Below are 23502 nucleotides of genomic sequence, written 5' to 3' on the forward strand. Positions count from 1 at the left end.
TAATATTTTAGAAGCCGAACATACACGGCTTTCTTTTATCTTTTCTTGATAATACACACAAAAATTAATATGTCTATTTTATTTACAAACCTACAATTCATTAGTAAGTGAATTTGAATGATTCTATCTACCAATTGACTAAGCATGACAATAAATTAAAATGTGTTTAATCAGGTTAACAGCTGCATTTAAAACCCATTAGACTAATGGGGCTTGTGCACAAAAGGCATGTCAGCTCAAGCTACAACCCCTTCACTCTGAACAGGAGAGATTTAGGATCTATTCTGTAGACAAGTTCCTGGGAAGAGGCATTCAACTCAAGGCAGAATACAGTGTGCTTTAATTCTGAGCAGACTGCATAGGATTGCTCTGAGTTTATTAGTCACCTTTAAATCAATGAGATCTGAAAAATGCTTGACTGGATAGTGGCATAATTTCTGAGGGCTCATTGCTAAACCAGCTCCTTTAAACTAACTAGGTAACTAACCCTGAAGATAGCTCAGTACTCTGTGTAAAGTAGACTTCAGCAGGTCTCAAAAGGCTGAATACAGTCCCTGGGCCTTATAGTTTGATAGCCCTGATCTGAAGCCTATGAAAGAGAAAAGGCATCATCTGCCTTACTGATTGCTTAAAGTTTTGCAACAATGCATTTTCACCCCAGATTTTTGCTTTCCAATACATCCACCACATTCAATCCAAGTCCTTTGGCCTAACATACTAGAAGCTTGTGAATAATTTTTTATTAATATTTTTTATTTCTATTTTTTTTTACAAAAAGTGTTGTGTAATAAATCTTAGACACAAAATGCAATATGACTGCATTTATACAGACAGAATTAACAGATCTGTAACATTCTATGCAACATGAGATACATAATGTAAAAAACAAAGTACAAAATCAGATTTGCCTAGAATAAAAAAGAAAATCAAATAAATTTAATAGGTACCAACAATGGAAGAATCTGGAATTATAGTAGCATGCATATCTCTAGTCATATTTGATTTTTCTTTCAGCTTTGACTGGAGTAACGTGTGTTCCACCACGCCAATTCGTATGTCCATCTGAATAGTTTCTTGCTTCAGTTTGGTTAAAGCTTGTTTAATTTTTACTAAGGGAGCTGTTAAAAAAGAAAATGCAAAACAGTAGTTTCCTGCTAGCTTTCCACACAAAGAAAGGTATTGTTTTTTCTTCCTAATTTGCTCTCCTTGTTAATCGGGAGAGAGACTTAAATGAACAAAAGAATGACAATACTCTGGAGGCATGACTTTATGGATTCATAATTTCACATGGAAGCTATATTAAAATAAGGCTATCAAATTTTTGACATTTTGGATCTCAAAATGTGCATTAAAGGGTACATACATTTTTTAAACATAGTTATAGTGACAGTATTACATTTTGCACTGGGGAAGGAATATATCTTCTACAGATTTATTTTTCTGCACACGCTAGTACAGATTCAATCAGTTTCTCAGAGTACCAGATGCAGCAGCCTTACAAATCCTGAGGCTACAGCTACACACAATAAGTTTTTCCCCCAAGAATGTGATGCAAGCCCAGGTAAGGGTTTAGGCTTATGCGGATTTTAAAATGGAATTAAGCCACAACTGACAAGTCCTATATGCTTTATCTTTTTACCAGCTGTGAGCATACCTCTTCCCATATGAATGATAGAAAATGCTCAATTAATCACTCCCTGTCTTCACAAAGGCCCCAGCACAGGGTTTCATGGCCCAACAGGGCAGGAAATCTTTTGCAAACCTGCCATTCTGGTTTTGTTGCTCTGTATTAAGAGTTTTTGCTTACTAAGCTACTCAGAAGGTGGGAGCTTTGTCTGAGGAAGGACCTGAAAGGCGAGCTTACCTCCATCAGTCATACTGCTTCCCTTTTCTTCCATTTCCTGCTTTATCTTCTCTAATTCTTCGGTAATCTTAAGAGAAACGTAAGCAATGAATCATTTGCAAAATCTAGAACACTCTGAAACCAAAGATATCTCCACTGGTTTTACAAGGAACAACATGAATTTAAGCGCTCACAGACATAAAAAGGTGAGAGATGGGAGGGTTCATTGTTCTGTTTGTGGAATATGGGTTAAGACAGGCATAGGCAAACTCCGACCCTCCAGATGTTTTGAGACTACAATTCCCATCATCCCTGACCACTGGTTCTGTTAGCTAGGGATGATGGAAATTGTGGTTCCAAACATCTGGAGGGCCAGAGTTTGCCTATGCTTGGGTTAAGATGTAATTGTGACAGAGGGCCTTTTATTCTTCTCTTCTTATGTTTCCATTTCTCTACTTTCTTCCTTTTCTTCTTCCTGTCCCCCCCCCTATTTTTCTTCGCTAGATTATTTTGGCTTTTATTGTATTTTATGTTGAAAACATTTAATAAAAATTGATAATATTTTTTAAAAAGGTTTCCTGTGATGCCACTACCCTAATTTTTTAGTCTCGTGGCTTTTGTAAAATGAAGGTACCCATGCAGATTTTAATACTATGAGCCTCAGAATAATTTAAATACAAGCCAAAAGTAAAGTGACCCAAGAGATGATAGCATCATTGTGCACAGATAGCTCAGTTGGCTAGTGTGTGGTGCTGATAATGCCAAGGTTTCAGGTTCAATCCCTGTATGAGGAAGCTGCATATTCATAGAATGCAGGGGGTGGACTAGATGATCCTCAGGGTCCCTGCCAACTCCACAATTCAATTATTATGATTGATTAATCTCTCTAGGCTACTAGTTGCTGATTGTTAAGTGCATGTCTGAAATGAAGAATGGCTAAACTCGATGTAGCCTCAGGATTAGTATCATTTTGCCATATTAATTATATATCAAGGTTTGCATAACTGAAGTGGATCTATCCAGGAATCTGTAAAAGTGAACTAAACTTGGTGGAAGTTGCCCTCCCAGCCCTGCGAGAAGTGGAGAAGGGAGTGGGAGAGCACAATGTTTCTCCTGGGCTTGTCTGGGCCTGCCCTTGTATTGGAAAACACAGCCAAAGAGAGAAGGTTATTTGGCTTTCACAAGGCCATTTTGCTTTATCTTGAGACACAAAACGCTAATAAATATTTGTCTGAACTGTGAAAAGTAAGGGTCATTTTCCATCCTCACATTTTGTGGAATAAACCTCAAGCACCCAGTCTCAATGTGTGCCCTAAGCTAAATGAACTAACAAATTACAGTGGTGCCCCGCAAGACGAATGCCTCGCAAGACGGAAAACTCGCTAGACGAAAGGGTTTTCCGTTTTTTGAGCTGCTTCGCAAGACGAATTTCCCTATGGGCTTGCTTCGCAAGACGAAAACGTCTTGCAAGTTTGTTTCCTTTTTCTTAACACCGTTAATACAGTTGCGACTTGACTTCGAGGAGCAACTCATAGAACGCAGTGTACATAGTAGCCTTTTTTGAGGTTTTTAAAGACTTTGGTGATTTTTGAAGCTTTTCCAAAACTTCTTTTGCAGCCATTTGGTAAGTTAAGCTTTTAAAACTTTTTTGGGGGGGTTTGGATTTTGGGTTGGGGTGTTTGGAATTCAAGGACTTGGTGTTGGGGAGGGGTTTGCAAGAATCTGGAAGCTTGTGTGTTTTTTTTCCTGCATTTTTATGATTTTTTGTGACCATTGGGCCACTCTGCTGTTTTTTTAAAAAAATTCTGGATTTGAATTTCTGTGTGCTGGGTGGCTGGGGGAACAGTTGGGGAGGGGTTTGCAAGAATCTGGAAGCTTGTGTTTTTCCCCCCTGCATTTTTATGATTTTCTGTGACCATTGGGCCACTCTGCTGTTTTTTTAAAAAAATTCTGGGTTTGAATTTTGAAATGCTCTTTACAGTATGTGTGACTTTAAAGAGCACTTAATAAACTCTTGTTGTACCAAATTTGGCTTTGTTTGGACTTTTTTTGACCATAGGAACGCATTAATTGATTTTCAATGCATTCCTATGGGATTTCGTGCTTCGCAAGACGAAAAATTCACTAGACGAAAAAATTCGCGGAACGAATTAATTTCGTCTTGCGAGGCACCACTGTATTATCAGCCCAAGCAGATCACTTTCAAAGATACTGTTGCCAGTGATGTGTGTTTACTCAATACAGTGGTACCTCGGGTTACAAACACCTTGGGTTACAAACTCTTCTGGTTACAGACTCCGTTAACCAGGATGTAGTACATCGGGTTAAGAACTTTGCCCCAGGATGAGAACAGAAATTGCGGCGCGGCAGCAGCGGGAGGCCCCATTAGCTAAAGTGGTACCTCAGGTTAAGAACGGTTTCAGGTTAAGAACGAACCTCCAGAATGAATTAAGTTTGTAATCAGAGATACCGCTGTACTATCCCAGCTGGATTTGTTTCATATACAGCCAAGATTTTCATTTACTCATTCCATAATGGTTAAAGGCAAGAGCAGAAAAGAAAATATAAATGTTCACGAAATCATGACAGTAGTGCAACCAAACCACTATTTTGCAGTTTAACTGGAGGTCTTGAATTGGATTCTGTTACTTTAATTACCTGCTCTTACAGGAGCCCTGGTTAAATGAAGGCTTCATACCTATCATTTCTTTATTGTGCCAGGACTGGCATGCAGCCAAGATGAATATGCATGCTTATTCACTTTTCCATCCAGTATCATCAAGAATGCAAAATGGATTAAGGGAACAAATTCCATTAACTGTGATTTGGTGCAGATGAAAACACTCATCTGTGGCCCATCTTGTCATACAAAGTTATGCACTCCTGTCATTTAATATTAGTCATCTCATAAAAATAAAGATTAAAGCTTAGTGCTTATAAAAAAGTAATTTGGAAAGGAATGGTAGCTCATTCAGCCTGAAAAACTTTACAGAAGTCAGCAAAGTAAACCACTTAACTAAGGAGTTAAGTGATATTACCTCAAATGAGAGAAATACCTGATGAACTAGACTGATTAAGTCTTTGCTCTCAGTTTGTTTACGATTTCAAACATAAAACTTCTAAAATACCGAGTCTATTTCCTTACTTGGGAGTAAGCCTTAGAACTAATTGCATCACAAACGTACTAACACAGTAGATGAAGACTGAAATGCTTGTCTTGTCATTATTTTAAGATTTTAAGATTCTGCAGAGAAAAAACACACAAAACATCTGGACTGTAAAATACCACCAAGAAAAGTTCTACCTCAGAAAGAACTCTAGCCCGCTCTGTTACTCCTCCACTTCCTTGTTGGTATTTCTCTTTGGCCTGTGAATAAAAGAAACAACTTTTTTACCTTGAGAGGAAAATGAAGAACCCCTGAGATATGTCCTATTCCACACAAGCAACTTAAATGAAAGACTTGTATGATCTGATCTATAATTAAAAGGCCATGAGAGCAACCTAGAGAATTCTTTATGTTTACATCATTAATAGCACATGAGTAAAAGTCACAGCTTGAGCTTTAACAGTAGAAACCTAGAGTTAATGGTGGAAGAGGCAGCACTACAGCCTCTTAACAGCATTCCAAGACTACAGAAAAACAAAGAGACAGTCAGCTTGTTACCTCACTCAGAAGTGCCTGTGCAGAACGATACTCTTGAACCAAATGCTCCAGCTGGTTGTTGATATACTTTTCTCGACTGCTCACTTTTTCCAGAGTTCTGCTTATTTCATTGTGAAGTTTGTCGAGGTAACCCTGTCAGAGTTTGAAATGGGTCAGTTCTCACTGAAGGCTAGGCAAGGATCTAAAGATCTACTCAAGAGCTTGGGCATGCCCAGTAGGACTTCAGACTCTCTTTTCCATTGATCCCATATACAAGCAAACTTTTGGAAGTTCGCTCACTTTCAAAACCAGCTAGCATAGTTCTTTGGACCATGCCAATGCATTACTGAAGGAACATAGAGAGTTGGCGGGGAGAATATTTCAACTGCTCCTCCAAAACTAGATCCAAAGTTCTTAAGCAACAACACTTCTGTTACAATTCAAGCTTGCATGTACCCCAAACTTCTACTGTATAAGAGGAGTGGCAGCTAACAGAGAAAGTCTAGCACAGGAGGAAACCAAATGCCTAGCAGCAGTTCATTTTACTAACTAGTGAATCAGAAGCACTTGAGACCGCACATACACACAAAGGGGAAGTTCTCCAATGAGAATCCCCTGAATGGTCACAAACTCATAACCACCTCCATTGTATGTGAATTACTTATATGTATCAGAGACTCACCCTGGTATCTTTTAAAGCATATTCAATTCCATCTTGGTGCTGGTGCATTTGATCTACATGGATTCGCCAGTCCTGCAAGTTAAATAAAAAGGCTTTATACAAGTGATATGCAAGCTTGTAATTTACTTCAGACCTGTCAAATCATGGCTTAGCAAGTTTGTGGCATACTTGTCTGCAGATTGTTGTTTGTGACGATTCTTGTTCCAGAAATAATTCTAGCCGAGTTCTCTGAACACTGACATTGATTCCAACTCCACTCCTTCTGATACAAGAGGTTGAGATTGCATTTACTATGCAATCAAAACCTTCATTACAGCCTTCACTACAGAATAGTTAAAGTTTAGCACTGGCAGAATTTTAATCACTTTAAAACAACATACTATTGTATGTTGTACCAGCACCAAGAGATCTCTGAAGAGAAAAGGACTGGCCAAGAGTAACACACAGCAGGCAGCATAAGAGAAGCTCTCCCAGGAATAGGAGATGGATGCATATGGACAATCGTCAGATCAAAATAACCAGATAGAACTATGCTGTGTTGGAGATATCTGAATGTACTAGCTAGAGAAGAAGTGAGAGAAGAAGAATAAAGGGGTTGCACAGCTTCTCTAAGAAGCCTCAATGTGTATTACAACACTTTAGTCTTACAACAAGTCATCACATTAAGATAGAGACAGACTGCTAGTGCCCTCCATAGCTCAGTGGAAATATGAACCTAGATTTCTTATCTCCAAGCTCAACACTCTAGTCATTGTGCCACAATAGATGAACTTGTGTGAAACACAAAAACAAGAAGCTTACACTTCTCTTAAACAGCAGATGAGGTGTATAAGTCTGTGTCAAAGCTGAATATTCCTTGACTATAAAGAAAATTTCTCTATACTAAGGTAGAAGGCTAGGCTAAACCTAGAGATTTTTTGTATTTAGCAGCATTCAATCACGCTCACACACCCCTGTACACCAACCTGCACTCCTAAGTGGGACAGGTCAAACACGGGTTGACCACCTCATGTCCTGTTTATGAAAACAAGGTCTCTCAGGAGGAAGCGGAGACTGAGGGAAATAACTCAAGGTAAAAAGGAGTCATTTCAGGCTTAAGAGGAGGAATCTTTATAGCAACAGGGAAGCTACCAGATTTTAGCAGATGTACTTCGGAGAGAATGTGGAAGAAAGAAGAGCAAGACAAGAACTGTATTTGTTGAAAGAGTGAGGTGAAATTAGAGAATAATCCCTTTAAAATCTGAAATTTTTACTCTGCTGCTGTCATAGTTTTGTATAGACTGTGAGAAGATGTAAACTGATTTCAGCACTTTTAATTTGGTTATTTTATCTCTATTTTTTCTATCTACATTAGTTGCAGCAACCATGAAAACTGTAGAGGTGCGTGCTAAGAACTAAGCTTGTATTTTTATATGTTTGAGAAACAGTATCAGTCACCTGGCATCATATGAGAGGAATATCTGAAGACAATCCCAAGGTTTTGATGCCTTCCAGACAGGATGTGGGGGGAAAGATGGAGGAAAACAATTTGGATATGAAGAAGAGCTCCAAATTCAGAATGTTCAGTTTGGAAAAACCCATCAAGGAATCATGAGTAAATGTTAGCAATACATTTAAACGTAGCTAGATAGAAGTGAAAAGTTACATGTAGGTGGATAAATGACGGTAATTATACTCATGTATATGGATGAATACAGCCAGAGTGTTCGTGTTGAAGAAGGAGAGTAGAACCCTGACAGATTCCAATGAAGTCTTACAAGTGTGAACAGAAGAATACAGTCATGTGTGTGTGTATAATACACAAACTGCAGAGCGATCAATACTACTAAAGACAGCTGAATCCAAAAAGAATACAGATGAAAAAGAGGCCCTAAGATTTGGCAGTAATAAAATCAACAGGAATCCCTGATGGCTTACATTTTGCTTTAAGCAAAACAGATGCTATAAGCAGAGAACTAGATGGAGACTGGAGGGCTACACCGGGAGAAAGCTGATATAGCAAAATGGGGGCAGTAGAGCTCACCACAAAATGCAGAAGTCAAAGATGGTTTGATGCCAACTGTCCAACAGTGGGGCTAATTTGGAGACAGCATCATTAAAAGCTGCTCTCTTCAGGAGAGGCTTAACCAACATAAATCTGAACATCCAAAGCATGGGTAGTCAACGTTGTGCTCACCAGATGTGGAAAACTCCCTTCATCTCTGATTAGTGGCTATGCTGGCTGAGATTAATGTGGTTTGTGGTCCACAACACCTGGAGGGCACTACATTAGCTCCCCAATCTAATGTTTAGGTAGTTGAGGGAGTCCATTTAATGCCCTCCTAAAAACTATTTGTTTATACATCTGCACCACTTTCAATAGGATCATTACATCTAAAAACTGTACAAACATGTTTATGCTGGGTTTCAAGTACTTTGCTTGTAGACACTAATCTATTTTAAGTGCTCAGATGTCAAGTAGCTTTAAAATAGCACTTCACATTGAACTGTGAAATTTTGCAGAAGAAAAGGCAACTAGGATCTCTAAATCAGATTTGGAAATGACTGTTTATAGTCATTTATAATGTGTTGATTACAGTCTTGGCCTTTAAAAACACACAAGGGAAGGTCATTCCAGGAATTTGGGTTACTGCATTAGCAGCAGCACTATAGATATTTAGCTCTCTATTGCATTTATATCCCACCTTTTCCTCCAACGAGTTCTCTCCACCCTTATTTAACCCCCACAACAACATGAAGTAAGTTAGGCTGAGAGGCAAGGTCACCCAGTGCGCTTCAAGGCTGAGAGGGGATTTAGCATTGGTCTTCCAAGTCCTAGTCTGACACTCCAACCACTACAAAACACTGTCGTTACTCACCTTATTATCAGTTCTGATTGTGACTTTCAACTGTGGTAGTACCCGTTCCACTTCAAGGTTCCACTCAGCTGCATCTACTGTGGATTCTAAAATCTCTTCTTGCTTTGATTCAATCATATCCTATCAATAAGTTTACATTATGCACATCAGCAAATGATGAAACTGCAAAATGCAGTAATACCAGAGAGAACAAAAATTTCAAAACCTGCAGTGCCAGCGCAAATATTGAAGATGATGCATACCAACATTTAAATAACCACTAATTCACATTATCAATATTATTATTATTATTATTATTATTCCACCCATCTGACTGGGTTGCCCTGATCACTCTGGGTGGCTCCCAACAAAATATTTCAAACACAATAAAACCTCAAACATTAAAAACCTCCCTGTACAGATGTCTCCTTTGCCACTGCTTGTAAAAGCCATCAAATAATTAACATAAGGAAACTCCTGAAATTAACTTTTGTATTACTTAAGCACAAATTATAATGCTAGTTTGATACGTTAGCATGTGTATACTTGATTTGTAAGAAAGTAAACATAAGAGTAATACTACAATGATGTCTTTAAAGACTCTATGCGATGCATAATTCATTGTGCATTCTATTATTATAGTCAAATTAAACATTGACTGAAATTGTTAACACAGTCAAGATGCAATTCATAACTACTACTGAGAAGTTGTAGAATTTATGGTACATAGAATTAATGGTATATTGTAGAATTTATGGTATATGGTAGATGGACTAAGCTGTCATGTGTGCTTCCAACGATGCATTAAGTGAAACTCAAATTGCATGCTGAGGCTTTCCACATCTGCTAACTCTTGTGCTACACACACACACATACGCGCGCAAATGGCTTGAAGAGTGTGGACATCCTTCAAAGGATTGTGAAAAGCTGTACACAGCGATGCAGCAGCAATGGGCACCATGAATGAGCAGAAGTGTCTTTCACTTGCACAACAGCACAATGTGAACTGAAGAGCAAGAACGCTTACCGATTTGTAAGTTTGTGCCTTCAAAACGTTCAGATCAATGTAGTTTTCTTCATTATCTGTCTCTTCTTCCTTAAGAACATAAAAAATATTGTTCAGCAAGAAATGCAGGATTGTGTTTTAAAAACAGTTTCTGAACTGCATCACAACCGTTGCCAAAGGAAAAATGAAAAATGGTATTATGTACTGACCCTGGGATAGCTCAATCAGTACAGCATGAGACTTAATCACAGGGTTGTGGGGTCAAGCCCCACGCTGGGCAAAAAGATTCTTGCATTGCAGTGCACTAGATGACACTCATGGTCTCTTCCAACTCAACAATTCTGTGAGTCTACTACCCATGGAGCTTTTTAGGAGAACCACTCTTTTGGCAATAGCTACCACAACTGCATTGCCCCCCTTGCGTTAAAACATCACTGGTGGTTGGCTCACACAATAAATTTTGCTCCATGTATCAGCAATTCTGGACACCCACCGTACATGTATTTACATGAACAAGGCAACATGGCAAGGAAACTGAGCAATCATGGAGGCAGCAGGAAGAAATTTCTATGATTATGACAGCTGGAAAATTGCTGCCACATTAACATGAACTGTTGCAAGCTTTATCAGTCCTTTTCATTCTATATACTAGCTTTTGGTTCATGCAAGCATGTGCCACAGAATGGTTTGGACTGCTAATATACAGTACAAAACATATAGCGCATTGAACCCTTTGATTTGCAGCAATTTAAACTAGAATTTTCACAATTTTTTAGGCAACAATTCTAGCCTACTCTGCTAGTTTCTAAAGGTTTTCCCCCCTCTGGGGCAACATGAAAAAAGGGGATCATCCAGAATGAACACTACTACCACACTCTGCTGCCATATGTAGACAAGCTTGATTGGCTTTCTAAGTGACAAATCTACTGAGCATATGTTATATCAACAAAATATCCAGACTAGACTGCTACTTTCTCAGACTGACTATTTACACTTCTTAATTCAAGACAGTACTACAGAAAGAGCTAACAGTACTCATAAACCTTTCATGTGGAACACAAAATTATTCCTTTACCTCATTTCCACTTCCTAAGAAAAGTGTCTTCACATTTAACAATAAAATTAATGTCAACAAAAATTTACCTATACCTACCGCAAATACTTCTTCCACTTTATTAAGGGTCAGTTCAGCATCATCTTCTGTTATTGCTTCTTCTTCTAGCTCCTCTGTTGGATATGTTGCTCTAAAACAATGAATGCAAGCCTCTGAGAATGTTACAAACAGATATAGACAGACAGACAGCTAATGTAAAAATGCAGCTGTTTTGAAAGCAATGCTAGGCAGTGATATGGGATAGAAAAATCTTCTGCTGCTATATTTTTCTGTGGAAAGTTTCTAAAAATGCATTGTTTCATAAAATGAATTATGATATCCATCAAATTGGGCAATTTAAAAGTTGTAATTAAGTTTTTCAGATGTTTATGCCTAGGAAGCATCTATGCAAATACAATAAACATAAATGTATAGCTCTTTTGAGTGTACTAAAATTAGTATGTTAATAGCTCCAGTGCTTTAATTTCTTTTACTTAGAAATCTAAATAATATTAAGAAAAGTGTATGGTATTGAATGGCCATGCCTTCATTTTTTTACAAGCATTCGGGGGGGGGGGGATTACCAAGCAAAGCACTGAGTTGGTTTGAATATAATGTTTAAACTAATTTGGTTTCTTCTCTTAATCAAATACTTCAGTTCAAATACGTTGGGCTATTGGAAAGCTCTCTGAGATATTTATGTAGCATGTAAAATTAACATAATATGCTATAGTTTTATATTAATTATAAGTCAAACACGCCAGCCGAGCAACGCTAACTCCCAATCCGCATTGCCAGAGGGTGTGTGGGTATGTAGGTTTGCCCTTAGCTATCTCTGCTGGGCTCATGTGTGTGTGTGTGTATGTGTGCACATGCTCCCCCAGTGAACAGGGTCCCCTGCATTCATTAAAAGCACGGGCTGCTGACAGGCTAATACTGGTGCAAGGGCCTGAAACAGGCTGTGAGGGGGTAGAGCAGGGCCAGCCATGGATCTGCTGGAACCTAAGCTACTCCAGTCCTGTCTGCTGCGTCAGCCTGGACCTGGTGAAGCAAAATCTGGGTAAAATACTCCCCGCTTTGCACTCTGGCTGGCGGGAGCAATAGGGCTTTGGATGCAGCTGTGGGTCTGCCACTCCTTACAGCCCACTGTTCTCTAGTTAGGAGTTAGGATTGCTCCCTAAATCATATTCTGATTTAGAGCATTGGGAGGCCCAATTTTTATTTTTATTTTTAAACATGCCTGCCTGCTGCTGGCATGCTTTGGGCGATGGTGTTGAACCAGGACCTTTCAAAGGCTGAGTCCTCCAACCACTGCAGTTCTGAGGAAGAGACTGATTTATTCCCATGTAGGTCTGTTGACACCAGAGCCTTCCTTAGCCCTGAGAAGAGACCTTTGCCACCAGATTTGGATGGCAAGACTGTAGATTCCCATGGGATCAAGAGAGTCTTGGGAGATCACAACAGCTGGAAATTCTGTTACCCCAAAGGAACAATCGGCTGCAGCAAAAGGCACCAATCTTTTAACTAGCCAGTAGGCAGCACTTGTGGGGGTGGAGCCTCCAGTCAATGACTACCTAGCCCTGCTGTAAAACCCAGCCAGTTGCTTCAGGATATCAGTGAAACAGCTTGGAGGTTTTGGTTTCCCCAAAACCATGATCTTGAACCCAATATCCAATATCCATGATCTTGAACCCACACTTTGGATTAACTCCAAGGTGGCTTTGGAACAGGAGACTACTGAGCTTACCTTGCTTAGGCCATCACCTTAGTGGTGGGTTTCCCTTTTAGAATGACAGTGATTAACTTTTTGTGCTTCTGAAAGCTCACAGGGAGAAGGGAAACAAAAGCAGCTAGTTTGAAATCCGCATATAAATATTTCTATGCAATGCTCAACATTGCTCTTTTGCTATGAGTCATTGCTATTTTGAGAGGTGACAGAGACACCTGTTTTGGTAAAAAAAATCCAGCCCATGCCATGTTATTTTTCATCAAATTCAAGTAAAGGTAAAGGTACCCCTGACCATTAGGTCCAGTCGCGGACGACTCTGGGGTTGCGGCACTCATCTCGCTCTATAGGCCGAGGGAGCCGGTGTTTGTCCACAGACAGCTTCCGGGTCATGTGGCCAGCATGACTAAGCCACTTCTGGCAAACCAGAGCAGCACACAGAAAAGCTGTTTACATTCCTGCCAGAGCGGTACCTATTTATCTACTTGCACTTGACGCGCTTTCGAACTGCTAGGTGGGCAGGAGCTAGGACCGAACAACGGGAGCTCACCCCGTCGTGGGGATTCGAACCGCCGACCTTCTGATCGACAAGCCCTAGGCTCTGAGGTTTAAACCACAGCACCACCCGCGTCCCTAAATTCAAGTACAATCCATTAAAAACAACATTTGTGGGATATCTGTTAGCCAAAACCATCAACCAATCTACACGGTGGATCATGGGAATATCTGCTTTTGGGGTTTATTTAAGTTTGCAGTACTTGCAGTTGCCAATAAAATCTTGAAAATTTAAACCAATTTGTTCATGTTTCATATATTTGATTTCTTCTGCATGCATCTTTAAATGATACTTTGTTTTCTTTCTCTTTTTTAATGTGTACACCACTTTCACCATCTCTGCATGGCCTGGTATACATTGCCTGGTTTGTATTGCTGCAGCTTGCCTTTAACTATTATAGTATTGTAGCTATTTTGTATTTTAATGGCACTTGTACTGCAATCTTTTTGTAAATGGTTTTTTATACTGTAGTTTAAATGCTTTGTACATCATTTTTACTACCCTGGTATGAAAGAGGCAAAGAAACATATTAAATAAGATCTGGTGTGTGTGTGTATCTGTAACTGAATGAGGTTCTCATTTAACCAGAGAAGGAAGGGAGAAGACATTGAGAAACAGTGTGACCTGCCCAGTAAGCTTGGCACTGAGCAGAGATTTGAAATCAGAACCTACAACTCATGTTCTTAAGCACTGCCTTACACCAGCACTTGTGATGCTATGAGCACTAGTTGTTTGTTTGCAGAGCTGTGGCTACAGTGCGTGTGGGTCTTGGGCATGGACATGCCAGATTCAAGTCTCTGCTCAATATTTCCACATGAAGGTATTGAAGCAAGCAAGTCTATCTCAGCCCTAACCTATCCCACAGGGTTATTGAGACAATAAAATGAGACAACCCAATATGCTCCACTTAAAGTTCCTTGAAGGAAGGGTGGGCTAAAAATTTGAGAGATAAGACAGTCGTGGAAATAGGTGTTCTTGCTAGGGAGAGCACTACAGTTTACCAGCATCAAAAATACTATGATTCACATGGTAGGAAAACAAAACATATATGTAATAGAGCCTCCATCATGAGAAGGACATCTGGGTCTCACACAACAACTGAGTAAAAAGTGCAGACTGACTGTGAAAACATACAAGAACAAAAACTAAAGTGCTGTGGCATGTATCTCAAAAGACAGCATTAGAAGATGATAGTTGGAAATGACCTGCTTGCATTGCTCTGGCTCTCTCATTTTATACAATTAATGCCTGAATTCCCGGAAAAGAAGAAATGTAAGAGATTATCTTGTTAGGATACCTTTTCCATGCAAAGGATGTGTATTTTAAGGCTTCTTCAGCTAAACAATCAAGAACATAGCATGCCTGCTCTCCATAACCTGCCTTTAACTTTGAAGGAGGAAAATCCACAGATCTGCCCTAAAACAAAGATAGATATCATTACCAGAAATGCAAAATCATTACATCTACTAACTACATTTCTTCATTCACAAAGGAGTTGTTTGAATGTGTGTGTGGACACAGCACCAAGAAGCAAAAGTTTATGTGAGTGAGTCATCACATATGGAGCCAGTTCATACATTCAGCTGGAAATATCAGGTGATGAGAAATCAATTGTTGTACATATATGTGTGAACCAGACCTCTGATTGCTGCAATCATGATCCATACTGGCTTACATCTGAGTTTTCTATTTGGATGTACTGTCTAAATGTGAGCATGACAGCCAAAACATATAATAGTTTCTCATTGGCTTTTAAGAGACCTTTCCTGGCAATAATCCATAGCCACACTACTTGGATTGGTGCTTATTCAGTTTCATCTTTGATTCCTGGAATTACTAAAATAGCAATTTATTCAGAAACTAGGTGAACATTTTTCTCCCAGTACTAGTCAATTTACATACCACATCAAACGGTAGTTAAATCAACTTAACTATGACTGGTAGGATGTCCAAGCTGAGAAATTATGGTTCTGAATTGGTTGGCAAACCAAAATTAGAAATAATAGTTTGCAGTGGGTTTCCCAACTACGGGTAGTGCTAACTATGATTTGGTGTGATGTCCGAATTGACAAGTCATAGTTATGGCCATCACTGTGCCTCCAGAAGCTTGCTGCACCATGAAAGAAAATTAAAGCATAGTTCTAAAGTATGTTTGTCTGCTGTACATTTGGAATTGCAACGCATGATCTCAGTTTCAAGCTATGGTTAATTCCAACCACATTTTGATATATTGTTTACATGTAGCCAGAGGATCACTTAACACATGAAAAAGCGTCTGCTCGGGCTTTGTTTCGAAGAACTGAAAACAGCATGAGAATAAAAAATTATATTCAGAACCAACTCCCCCACCCACTTATTAGAAGCAACACTGAAATGAACTGGTGTTAATCACTCCCATACAAAGCAACTGCTGTCGCATCCACCCACCTGCTCCAGCAGAGAGACAGAATCACTCTTGTTCAGGAGGAGGCGGATGACAAGGCCCTGTCACTTTTTCCACCCTGCAACTCTATGATATGACAAATTGCACCTGCTGAGGTTCCCTCTTCTACACAACTATTCAAGGAACAGGAACTAGTCCTATCTTCCAACTAGTTGTCCTAACAGTAATAGTGTGGTTTGGGTCTATTTTCTAAGAAAACTTCTCATTTAGTCAAACTCTGTATCAGAACAAGCACACACATTAGTGGAAAAGCTTTCAAGAAACAAAGTAAGAGAAGAGAAGCTCAATTCTTAGTCACCTTCCTTTTAAAAATATAAATTCAACTGCAGTATACAAGCATCTCTGCCGTGTTTTCATTTCCACTTGATCCTTAAAAACAATTCCATTTTTCTCTCCTCTTTTTATTTCCAAAATCTTCAGTAATCCAAAATGCAGCCGACCCAATAGAAACTCAGCATGATTACTTCCAAGTAAGTGAAAAGATGGGAAATGGAGTGTCAATCACAGAGCACATACAGTATGACACTTGGGTTGTATTGATGAACTTGGGTGTTTGACAATCATGATTTAAAATCAGCCCAACCACACATGATAAGAGTGACAAATATCCCGATCCTAGACCATGGTCTGCAAAACCATTGTAGCTGTTTGAAAATCAATATAGTTCTACTTAAGGATCAGTTAGAAAAAAGTAGCATATAAGTCACCTACAAAGTGATTATGATAGACCAAAAAATTTCAGATACACACAAAATATGATCCACTTACAAATGACCGCAGTTCTGATAGTATGCTAGATATTGTTGCATTTGGGTCATCATATTCCTGTGGCTGTTCAAAAGGATGCCCTGCTTTATTAATTAGCCAGGCAGCAAGGGTGCAGAACATGTAGAATTGTTCACCTGGGTTAATGGGCAATGCAAAGTAGTGCCTGTTTTAAAAGGGAAAAAACAAAAAACAAAGATTAGCCTCCCTATCTTGAAAAATCTTGCTAGCTAATAGAACTTATCTGTATTACTATAACCCTCTATGCCCCCAAATTGCTTTTCTCAAGGATGACATTAGGGCTGGTATTTCACTGACAAGCAATTTCCCAGAAAGATGTGCTATTTTCTTTGCAGTACTTTCAAAATGTTATGCCATAACGAGCCATGACTTCCATTGTGTATGTACACCCTGCAGATAATTAATTTGAGTCAAAAGCTGTAAATGCAATTCTCAAGAGTATTAAAGCTGCACTTGAGAGTTCAAAAGGGATTTGATTATCAGGTAGTTTATAAAACTTTTTGCAGCTTGACCTTTTATGGAAGTACACAGCAGTTCAGACAAACACACAATACTTCATATTGTCAATAAAACAGAAATTTACTTTAGAAATATTGTTACAAATAAGAAATGTTCAAATTGGGGTGTGAGGGGCACATTTGTTGGCTTCTGTCTGTCTTGAGAGACAGAGAATGTGCCCCTGGTAGTAAAGGCAAACCACTGTGTTAGAAGCACCAAAGTGACCTTCCTGGACAGTACTGTGTATGGAGGTCCTGGGCTGCCCCAATGACAAGACTCCCCTCTCAGCCTTGCCGATGTGGTCCAAAAGAAAGTAGAGTTATACATCTGGCACCAGCTTGATGGCAGAAGTTGCCAGAAGGTACAAGGTGCCATTCAACTGTCTTAGGGACGCCACTCAGATCTGTGTAGGGTCTATTCCTCAGCCTTTTCTTCTCCCGAAGATATCCCACAAGGCAGCAGAGGTTTAGGATGAGAATTTTCCTTCTCCTAGATGGGCTACACTCCCAGGCTGATGAGCCCCATCTGTCCAACATTTCCCTCTGCAGCACATGCAGCGACTGCCTTCTTGACTGCTGGACCTACTATTGATCTTGTCCACTCGATCCACCAGAGGCCTGTGTTTGCATGCAGAGAAAGGTCCTAACTCACTGGGGGTTTGAGACCCTTCGGGTTCCCTCCCCTGGTTTAGTTGCCAAGTCAAAAGCATTTTCAGTGTGTGGCCACTGTCGCACGTTGACAGATTCTAAGAGCCACAAGTGAGAGCTGAGTGGAGGGTAGGGACCAAAGGTGGACAAACTATCCCCAAAGCAGCATTTTCTACCCTTCCCCTAACACCCCATACAGGTATCATTTCCTAAACTACAGTGTCCACAATTTACAAAGCAAAAAGAGAGATTAAACAAACAAACAAACAAACCCTCCTATCTTAAAATGAAGTTCTATCTGCTAAGTTCAAACAGCAGCTTTGGAAGTATTTTGAAAAACCTGTTATTTTAGCTCACTTATGGATTCCAAGGTGATGGACAGTTGATTATGTTAGTACTAGTGACTATTTAAGGTATTCATTTAATTTTAATTGAATTTTAACAGAGTATTTATATTTGTTTTAAAAATCTACTGTTACCATGCCTAGGCCATCAACTTGGAGTATCCTAGAAACTTAAGCAAGTAGAATGAAAAAAGAACAAAATATTAAAAACTCTTTAACAAAAATGAGGAAACAAGGGACACAGGGTCCATTAATATTAACAGAAAGCGCTGCTAATGGAATGTTTGGAGACAGCATACCAGAGGCTACGGATCCACAGATCCAAAGCTCTCAGGTCCCCTGAGGTCCAATAATCAAACTCCTTAGCTGTGCCACCTTGGAACTTGCACAGCAAACAATTAAACTACCAAGTGACCTTCCACCATCTGCCCTGGCCTGCATGGTTTTGAATACAATAGTGCAGCTACTGCTTTTATTAAATAAAGTGTAGTCAATACAGTGGTACCTCGGGTTAAGAACTTAATTCATTTTGGCGATCCATTCTTAACCTGAAACTGTTCTTAACCTGAGGTGCCACTTTAGCTGATGGGGCCTCCTGCTGTCGCTGGGCTGCCGCTGCACGATTTCTGTTCTCATCCTGAAGCAAAATTCTTAACCTGAGGTACTATTTCTGGGTTAGCGGAGTCTGTAACCTGAAGCATCTGTAACCTGAAGCGTCTGTAACCCGAGGTACCACTGTATCATATAATACAGTGGTACCTCGGTTCTCAAACGTCTATCTGTTCAGATAGCCTGTTTGGCTTCTGAAACGTTTGAAAACCAAGGTGTGGCTTCCCATCAATTGCAAGAGCTTCTTGCACTCAGCGGAAGCCGCATCGTACGTTTGAGTTCCGAAAAACGTTCAAAAACAGAAGCATTTGCTTCCGGGTTTTCGGCGTTTGAGACCCGAAACGTATGACAACGGAGGTGTATTGTTGTTAGCCGCCCTGAGCCCGGCTTCGGCTGGGGAGGGCGGGATATAAATAAAATTTATTATTATTATTATTATTATTAGGGAACCGAGGTACCACTGTATAAGCAAATGACACCTTTCAACATCCCAGTGTTTTTCTTTTGGGGCAAGTATAAAGAGTTCTACCAACTATAATAACAATATGTACTTCTGCAGTGACATTCTTCCCAAGAAACAGAAACATTGACTTGTCTCTTTAGGCAATACTTTAAACTCCAAACTCCCAAATCCTGCCAGTATCTTGAGAACAGGATACTGTATAGCAATCAGTAGTATTAGGGAGCTGTATTACTTGAATCTGATTTATTCATATGCAACAATATTGATTCAATTCTCATATTCTGAGTGTCTTAAATCTGCAATAAAAATGGATTATAATTTATTTCAAAGAATATCCAATTCGGAAAAAGAAACTGTTTAATAACTTTACGATTTCATTAAAAGCATTTCCAAATTAATGCAAGTTTTCTATTTAAACTGAAGTAATGAAACTGTGAGACATATCTCAGAACTGTTAATTGGTAGATCTGCCATTTTTGCCCGCAACAAACCAAGTCTGCAAATCAGCTACACCAATATGCTAGTGAATAATATTCTTTTGAAAATCTGCTAATTTTGGGCACAATCCAAACCCTGGTTTCTGCCTGGTGGGGCTTAATGGAGCAGCAGGGCCACCCATCCCTGCTGTGCAAGCTGGCTGGGGCAGAAAGGCAGGGGAGGGCAGGCACATATCTGTGCCAGCCTGGAGTTGGTGCAGCAATTAATCCCAGATGGGGGCTGATGCCATTACACAGACAGCAGTGAGGCTGCCTTGAGATCCAAGGAATCTGGCTCAGCCCCATGCCACCCCAACACCCCATAGGGGGAAACTTTCCAGTCACCCACCCATTAGACAGGCAGAGAGAGGAGCTCTGAGCCAGCTGAGTGACACTGGCATGACTCTGCAGGCAGAGGCTTGCAGGGCTGAACAGAGGGACACCTCTCCACAATTCAACCCCCTCCTATTCTGGGGGCCTGGACTGCCCCCTTGCGTGTATGTGTGCATGATGTGGTGCAACATCAATGCTCATGCGAAATCATATTTTCTTCTATGAGCCAGAATATTATTTTTTATTTCACAGAAGAGAATAGATGATTTGATCTGGGTGTTATAACCTAGACTGAAGGGAGTGCATAAAGTGCAGTTTACTAGTTCAGACACCACAGGAAACTGTAGTCTTAAGAATCAAAGACAGCTTTGACAGAAGTGGACATGGGAGGGGAGGTGGGAAGGGGCAAAAGGAGGACTACACAGCTCATTTCAAAACAAACAACTATGGTTTGTTTATCAGGTGAAGGATAATGATGTCTGGAACAAGCCAGCATCTCATCTTGCATTTTCATCAACTATGCTTTGAAAAGCCGGCATGTAAAGTGTAGTTGGAAGAATTTAGCTCAGCAAGGTGAGAACAAAGGTTTTACCTTGCACAACATAGAAAACATTTTAATTATAGCTGAGAAGTCCTAGAAGTTGTAACTTTGATGCGGATTACACTGATGAATAAAAAAGGACTAAAATGTGCGCAACAATAATCAACTGATGCAACGAGGTGCTTTGAAGAGCTGTTCAAGATAAAGCATCGTCTTCTTCTTAACCTAAAACCTCATTCAGATAACAATTAGTTTCTGGCAGTGCAATTCCTTGTGTGTCTACACAGAAGTTCTGAGTTCAATGGGACACTCCTAGGTAAGTATGTATATGTCAAGTGTACTACATATATTCCCAAGTATAAAGCCTAGGAACATTTAAAAAGAAATCATGAACACAGAAACTGCAAAAATTCTACTCTGCACAGCATTTGAGCAACATACACAAGTTCTCTGAACACAGCTTTCATCCAAACTGCAAAAGGATTGACACTAACAGTCATGCTGGCAAAAAGCCTAATTGGCCACGCTTAAATTAAATTATTCCATGTTTACAGCCACTCTGCTAGAGTTACAAGAACAATATGAACAAATCAGGCTGATTAATGAATGAATACTATTTTGTATTTTCTTTTATCTGTAGATGAAAAGAGTGCTACAATTTGAGGATGAAAATAAAACCCCTAAAACATGACTTTGGTACTTCAAAGATGTAACAGACTCTAGTCAGAGCTAGAGCTTAAATTCCTGCAAAACTTTCACCAGTCACAGCACAAACAATTCTGAGCAACAATTACCCTTAAGGAGGAGTGATCAGCAAGCCATAGTCTGATAAGTTTCACCTTTTATAACTTAAGACAATTATTTGTGATTCATTAACAGTGTCTCCCACTAGGACCTACTATCTTTGGTGTATTATAGAGCACTAGAATTTATGGTGTATATCCAACATTGTCTAAGGATCAGTCTTAGGGCTACAGATGAGGAAAGCGGAACAAAACAAATGGAAGCAGGGTACACCAAAGGTATAAGACTGCAATGAACAAGCAAGTTCTCTCCTCATAAATATGACCAATTCTGCTGACTCTCACAGAGAGAGAATCTGTGCCTGATGCACATCCAATGTACAACCTCAACACCACTCCCAAACACTAGGCAAATTTAGGTCACTGACATTACAGGATTGAGCACTGTAAATGGAACACCTCAATGTCTAAGAAACTACTTATTCACCTAATAAAAAAATGGCATTGTTTATTTATCAGTCTGAGAGGAAAGACCTTTCCTCACCAAGCAAAATCTCAAGAGTTCATCTAGAAAAGTCCCATCTTAATACTGGTTGGATCACAGCCCCCTGCTGCACTAGATGGCACACTTTTATGAGCAGATTCCTCCATAGAAAAAGTTATTCGCCTTCTAAAATTTAGAAGGGCACTAATGTCCCAAAACGCATACGTATATAAATTCAATAAATAATAATAACAATAATACATCCAACATGTCAAAAACCAAAATCACCAACTCTTGCAGCATAACCACACGCATGTTCCATCAGAAGCAAGTTCCACCAAGTTTAACAACATTTTTAAAAAACGTGCAGCCGTCACAGTCCTAACTCATCCAAAATGCAAGTTTTTAATCACTTGGCTTCTCAGGGGCTGCAGAAGAAAACGCGTGCCCTGGAAAACGGACGAAGCATGCAGACATGCAGCACAAAGCCTATGCACGTTTTATCTGGCAGCGAGTTCTCCTCTGCTCCGGCGGACTTGCTCACCCCGAAGTGAGCGCGGGCAGAGACGAAGCACTCGGCGGCCCCGTTCTCCAAACATTACTCGTCCAGCGCAAACTTCGGCGTGCGCCGCGGCCACCAACCGACTCACCTGCAGGGGGGAATCGCAAACCGCCAGCGTTCCCAAGAGACAAACTCAACTGCCAGCCACCAAGAGGAGACCAACCAGGGGCAGGGCTGACCCAGCAGGGCGCGCGCACGTGGGAACCATCCCTTGCCGCGGACCCGTGTACGCCTCGCGGGCAGGGCCGAGCCTTTCGCTCTTCGGCCGGGAGCTTCCTCACCACCCCCTCCGCGCCGCCGCCGCCCGGGCTGCTGGACGGGCGCGAGGCCCGCTTTTACCTGGAGGGCGGCCTCATGTTGTGGCTCCGCAGCGCCGCCTCCTCCTCGTAGTTGAGCAGCTTCAGCTTCTCCAGAAGGTCCTCCATCATGACGAACATGTGGTAAACCGCGCCGGGGCCTCGCTCCACGGCCCCCGCCGCCGCCGCGGCGTCGCCTTCCTCAGCGGCCGCCATGACCATCCCTCAGCCAGCCCGGAGTTGCCCAGCACAACAACACGCAAGCTGCAAGGCCGGCGGCGGCGTAGCCGGGGAAACAAACCCCGCCCATCCGAACACTCGCCCGCCAATCGCTTCTCCCCTGGTGCTTCGGACCCAATCGTTTCGTCGCCGCCTTAATGCGCGTGCGTAGAGCGGCACGGCGCTCCCCTTCCCTAGTCTCCTCGCGCGTACGTCGCCCTCCGCTTCGCCTCCTTACCGCTCTTTTACGTCTCGGCTGAGGTTCCATCGTTGCCAGGGATCGCGAAAGGGGCGTGTCCCCAGAGGCGGAGTCACGTGCGTTGAGTCCGCTTCGCCGACTCCCTGCAGAAGCAGAGGGAGGCTGCGATGTTCGCGGCCAAAGGGCAGCGCCGAGGCGGAGGCAGGCAGCGGCGCCGTGGCATTAAAGGGGCCGAAGGCAGGTGCCGTTTCTTTTCAGTCACGGCTGAAGGGAACTGGTTAAGCCCTTTGCGCGTTTATAACGGCTGGAGACGTGTGTACGCATCGCCTTAAAAAGAGAAAACGCATCAAGCACAAACGAACTCCGCAAAAATTAAAAAAGGGATACACAGATTTGATGTGCGGGGTAGAAATAAAATTATTATTATTATTATTACTTATTATTTGCACAAGCTGCATTTTATTCCCATATG

At 40.9% G+C, this 23502-nt stretch overlaps 1 protein-coding gene across 3 annotated transcripts; it reads right to left on the reverse strand.

Moving 5' to 3' along the window:
* Positions 1 to 725: 725 nt before the first annotated feature.
* Positions 726 to 22903, reverse strand: IFT57 (intraflagellar transport 57). Of its 3 annotated transcripts, none has more exons than XM_053386276.1 (11): positions 22656 to 22902; positions 16599 to 16761; positions 14685 to 14803; positions 11166 to 11256; positions 9995 to 10102; positions 9028 to 9147; positions 6170 to 6241; positions 5509 to 5640; positions 5148 to 5210; positions 1865 to 1931; positions 726 to 1118 (listed from the first exon to the last, which is right to left on the reverse strand). In XM_053386276.1, exons 1-11 carry the CDS (start codon positions 22832 to 22834, stop codon positions 937 to 939), a joined length of 1296 nt encoding a protein of 431 aa, XP_053242251.1. In that variant the 5' UTR covers positions 22835 to 22902; the 3' UTR covers positions 726 to 936. The 3 variants fall into 3 exon arrangements, with proteins under 3 accessions (XP_053242251.1, XP_053242252.1, XP_053242253.1); XM_053386277.1 differs by having other exon boundaries at positions 10034 to 10102; positions 22656 to 22901; XM_053386278.1 differs by lacking the exons at positions 14685 to 14803; positions 16599 to 16761 and having other exon boundaries at positions 22656 to 22903.
* Positions 22904 to 23502: the final 599 nt, after the last annotated feature.

This window comes from Podarcis raffonei, chromosome 4 (genome assembly GCF_027172205.1).
Source record: "Podarcis raffonei isolate rPodRaf1 chromosome 4, rPodRaf1.pri, whole genome shotgun sequence".
Lineage (NCBI taxonomy): Eukaryota > Metazoa > Chordata > Lepidosauria > Squamata > Lacertidae > Podarcis > Podarcis raffonei.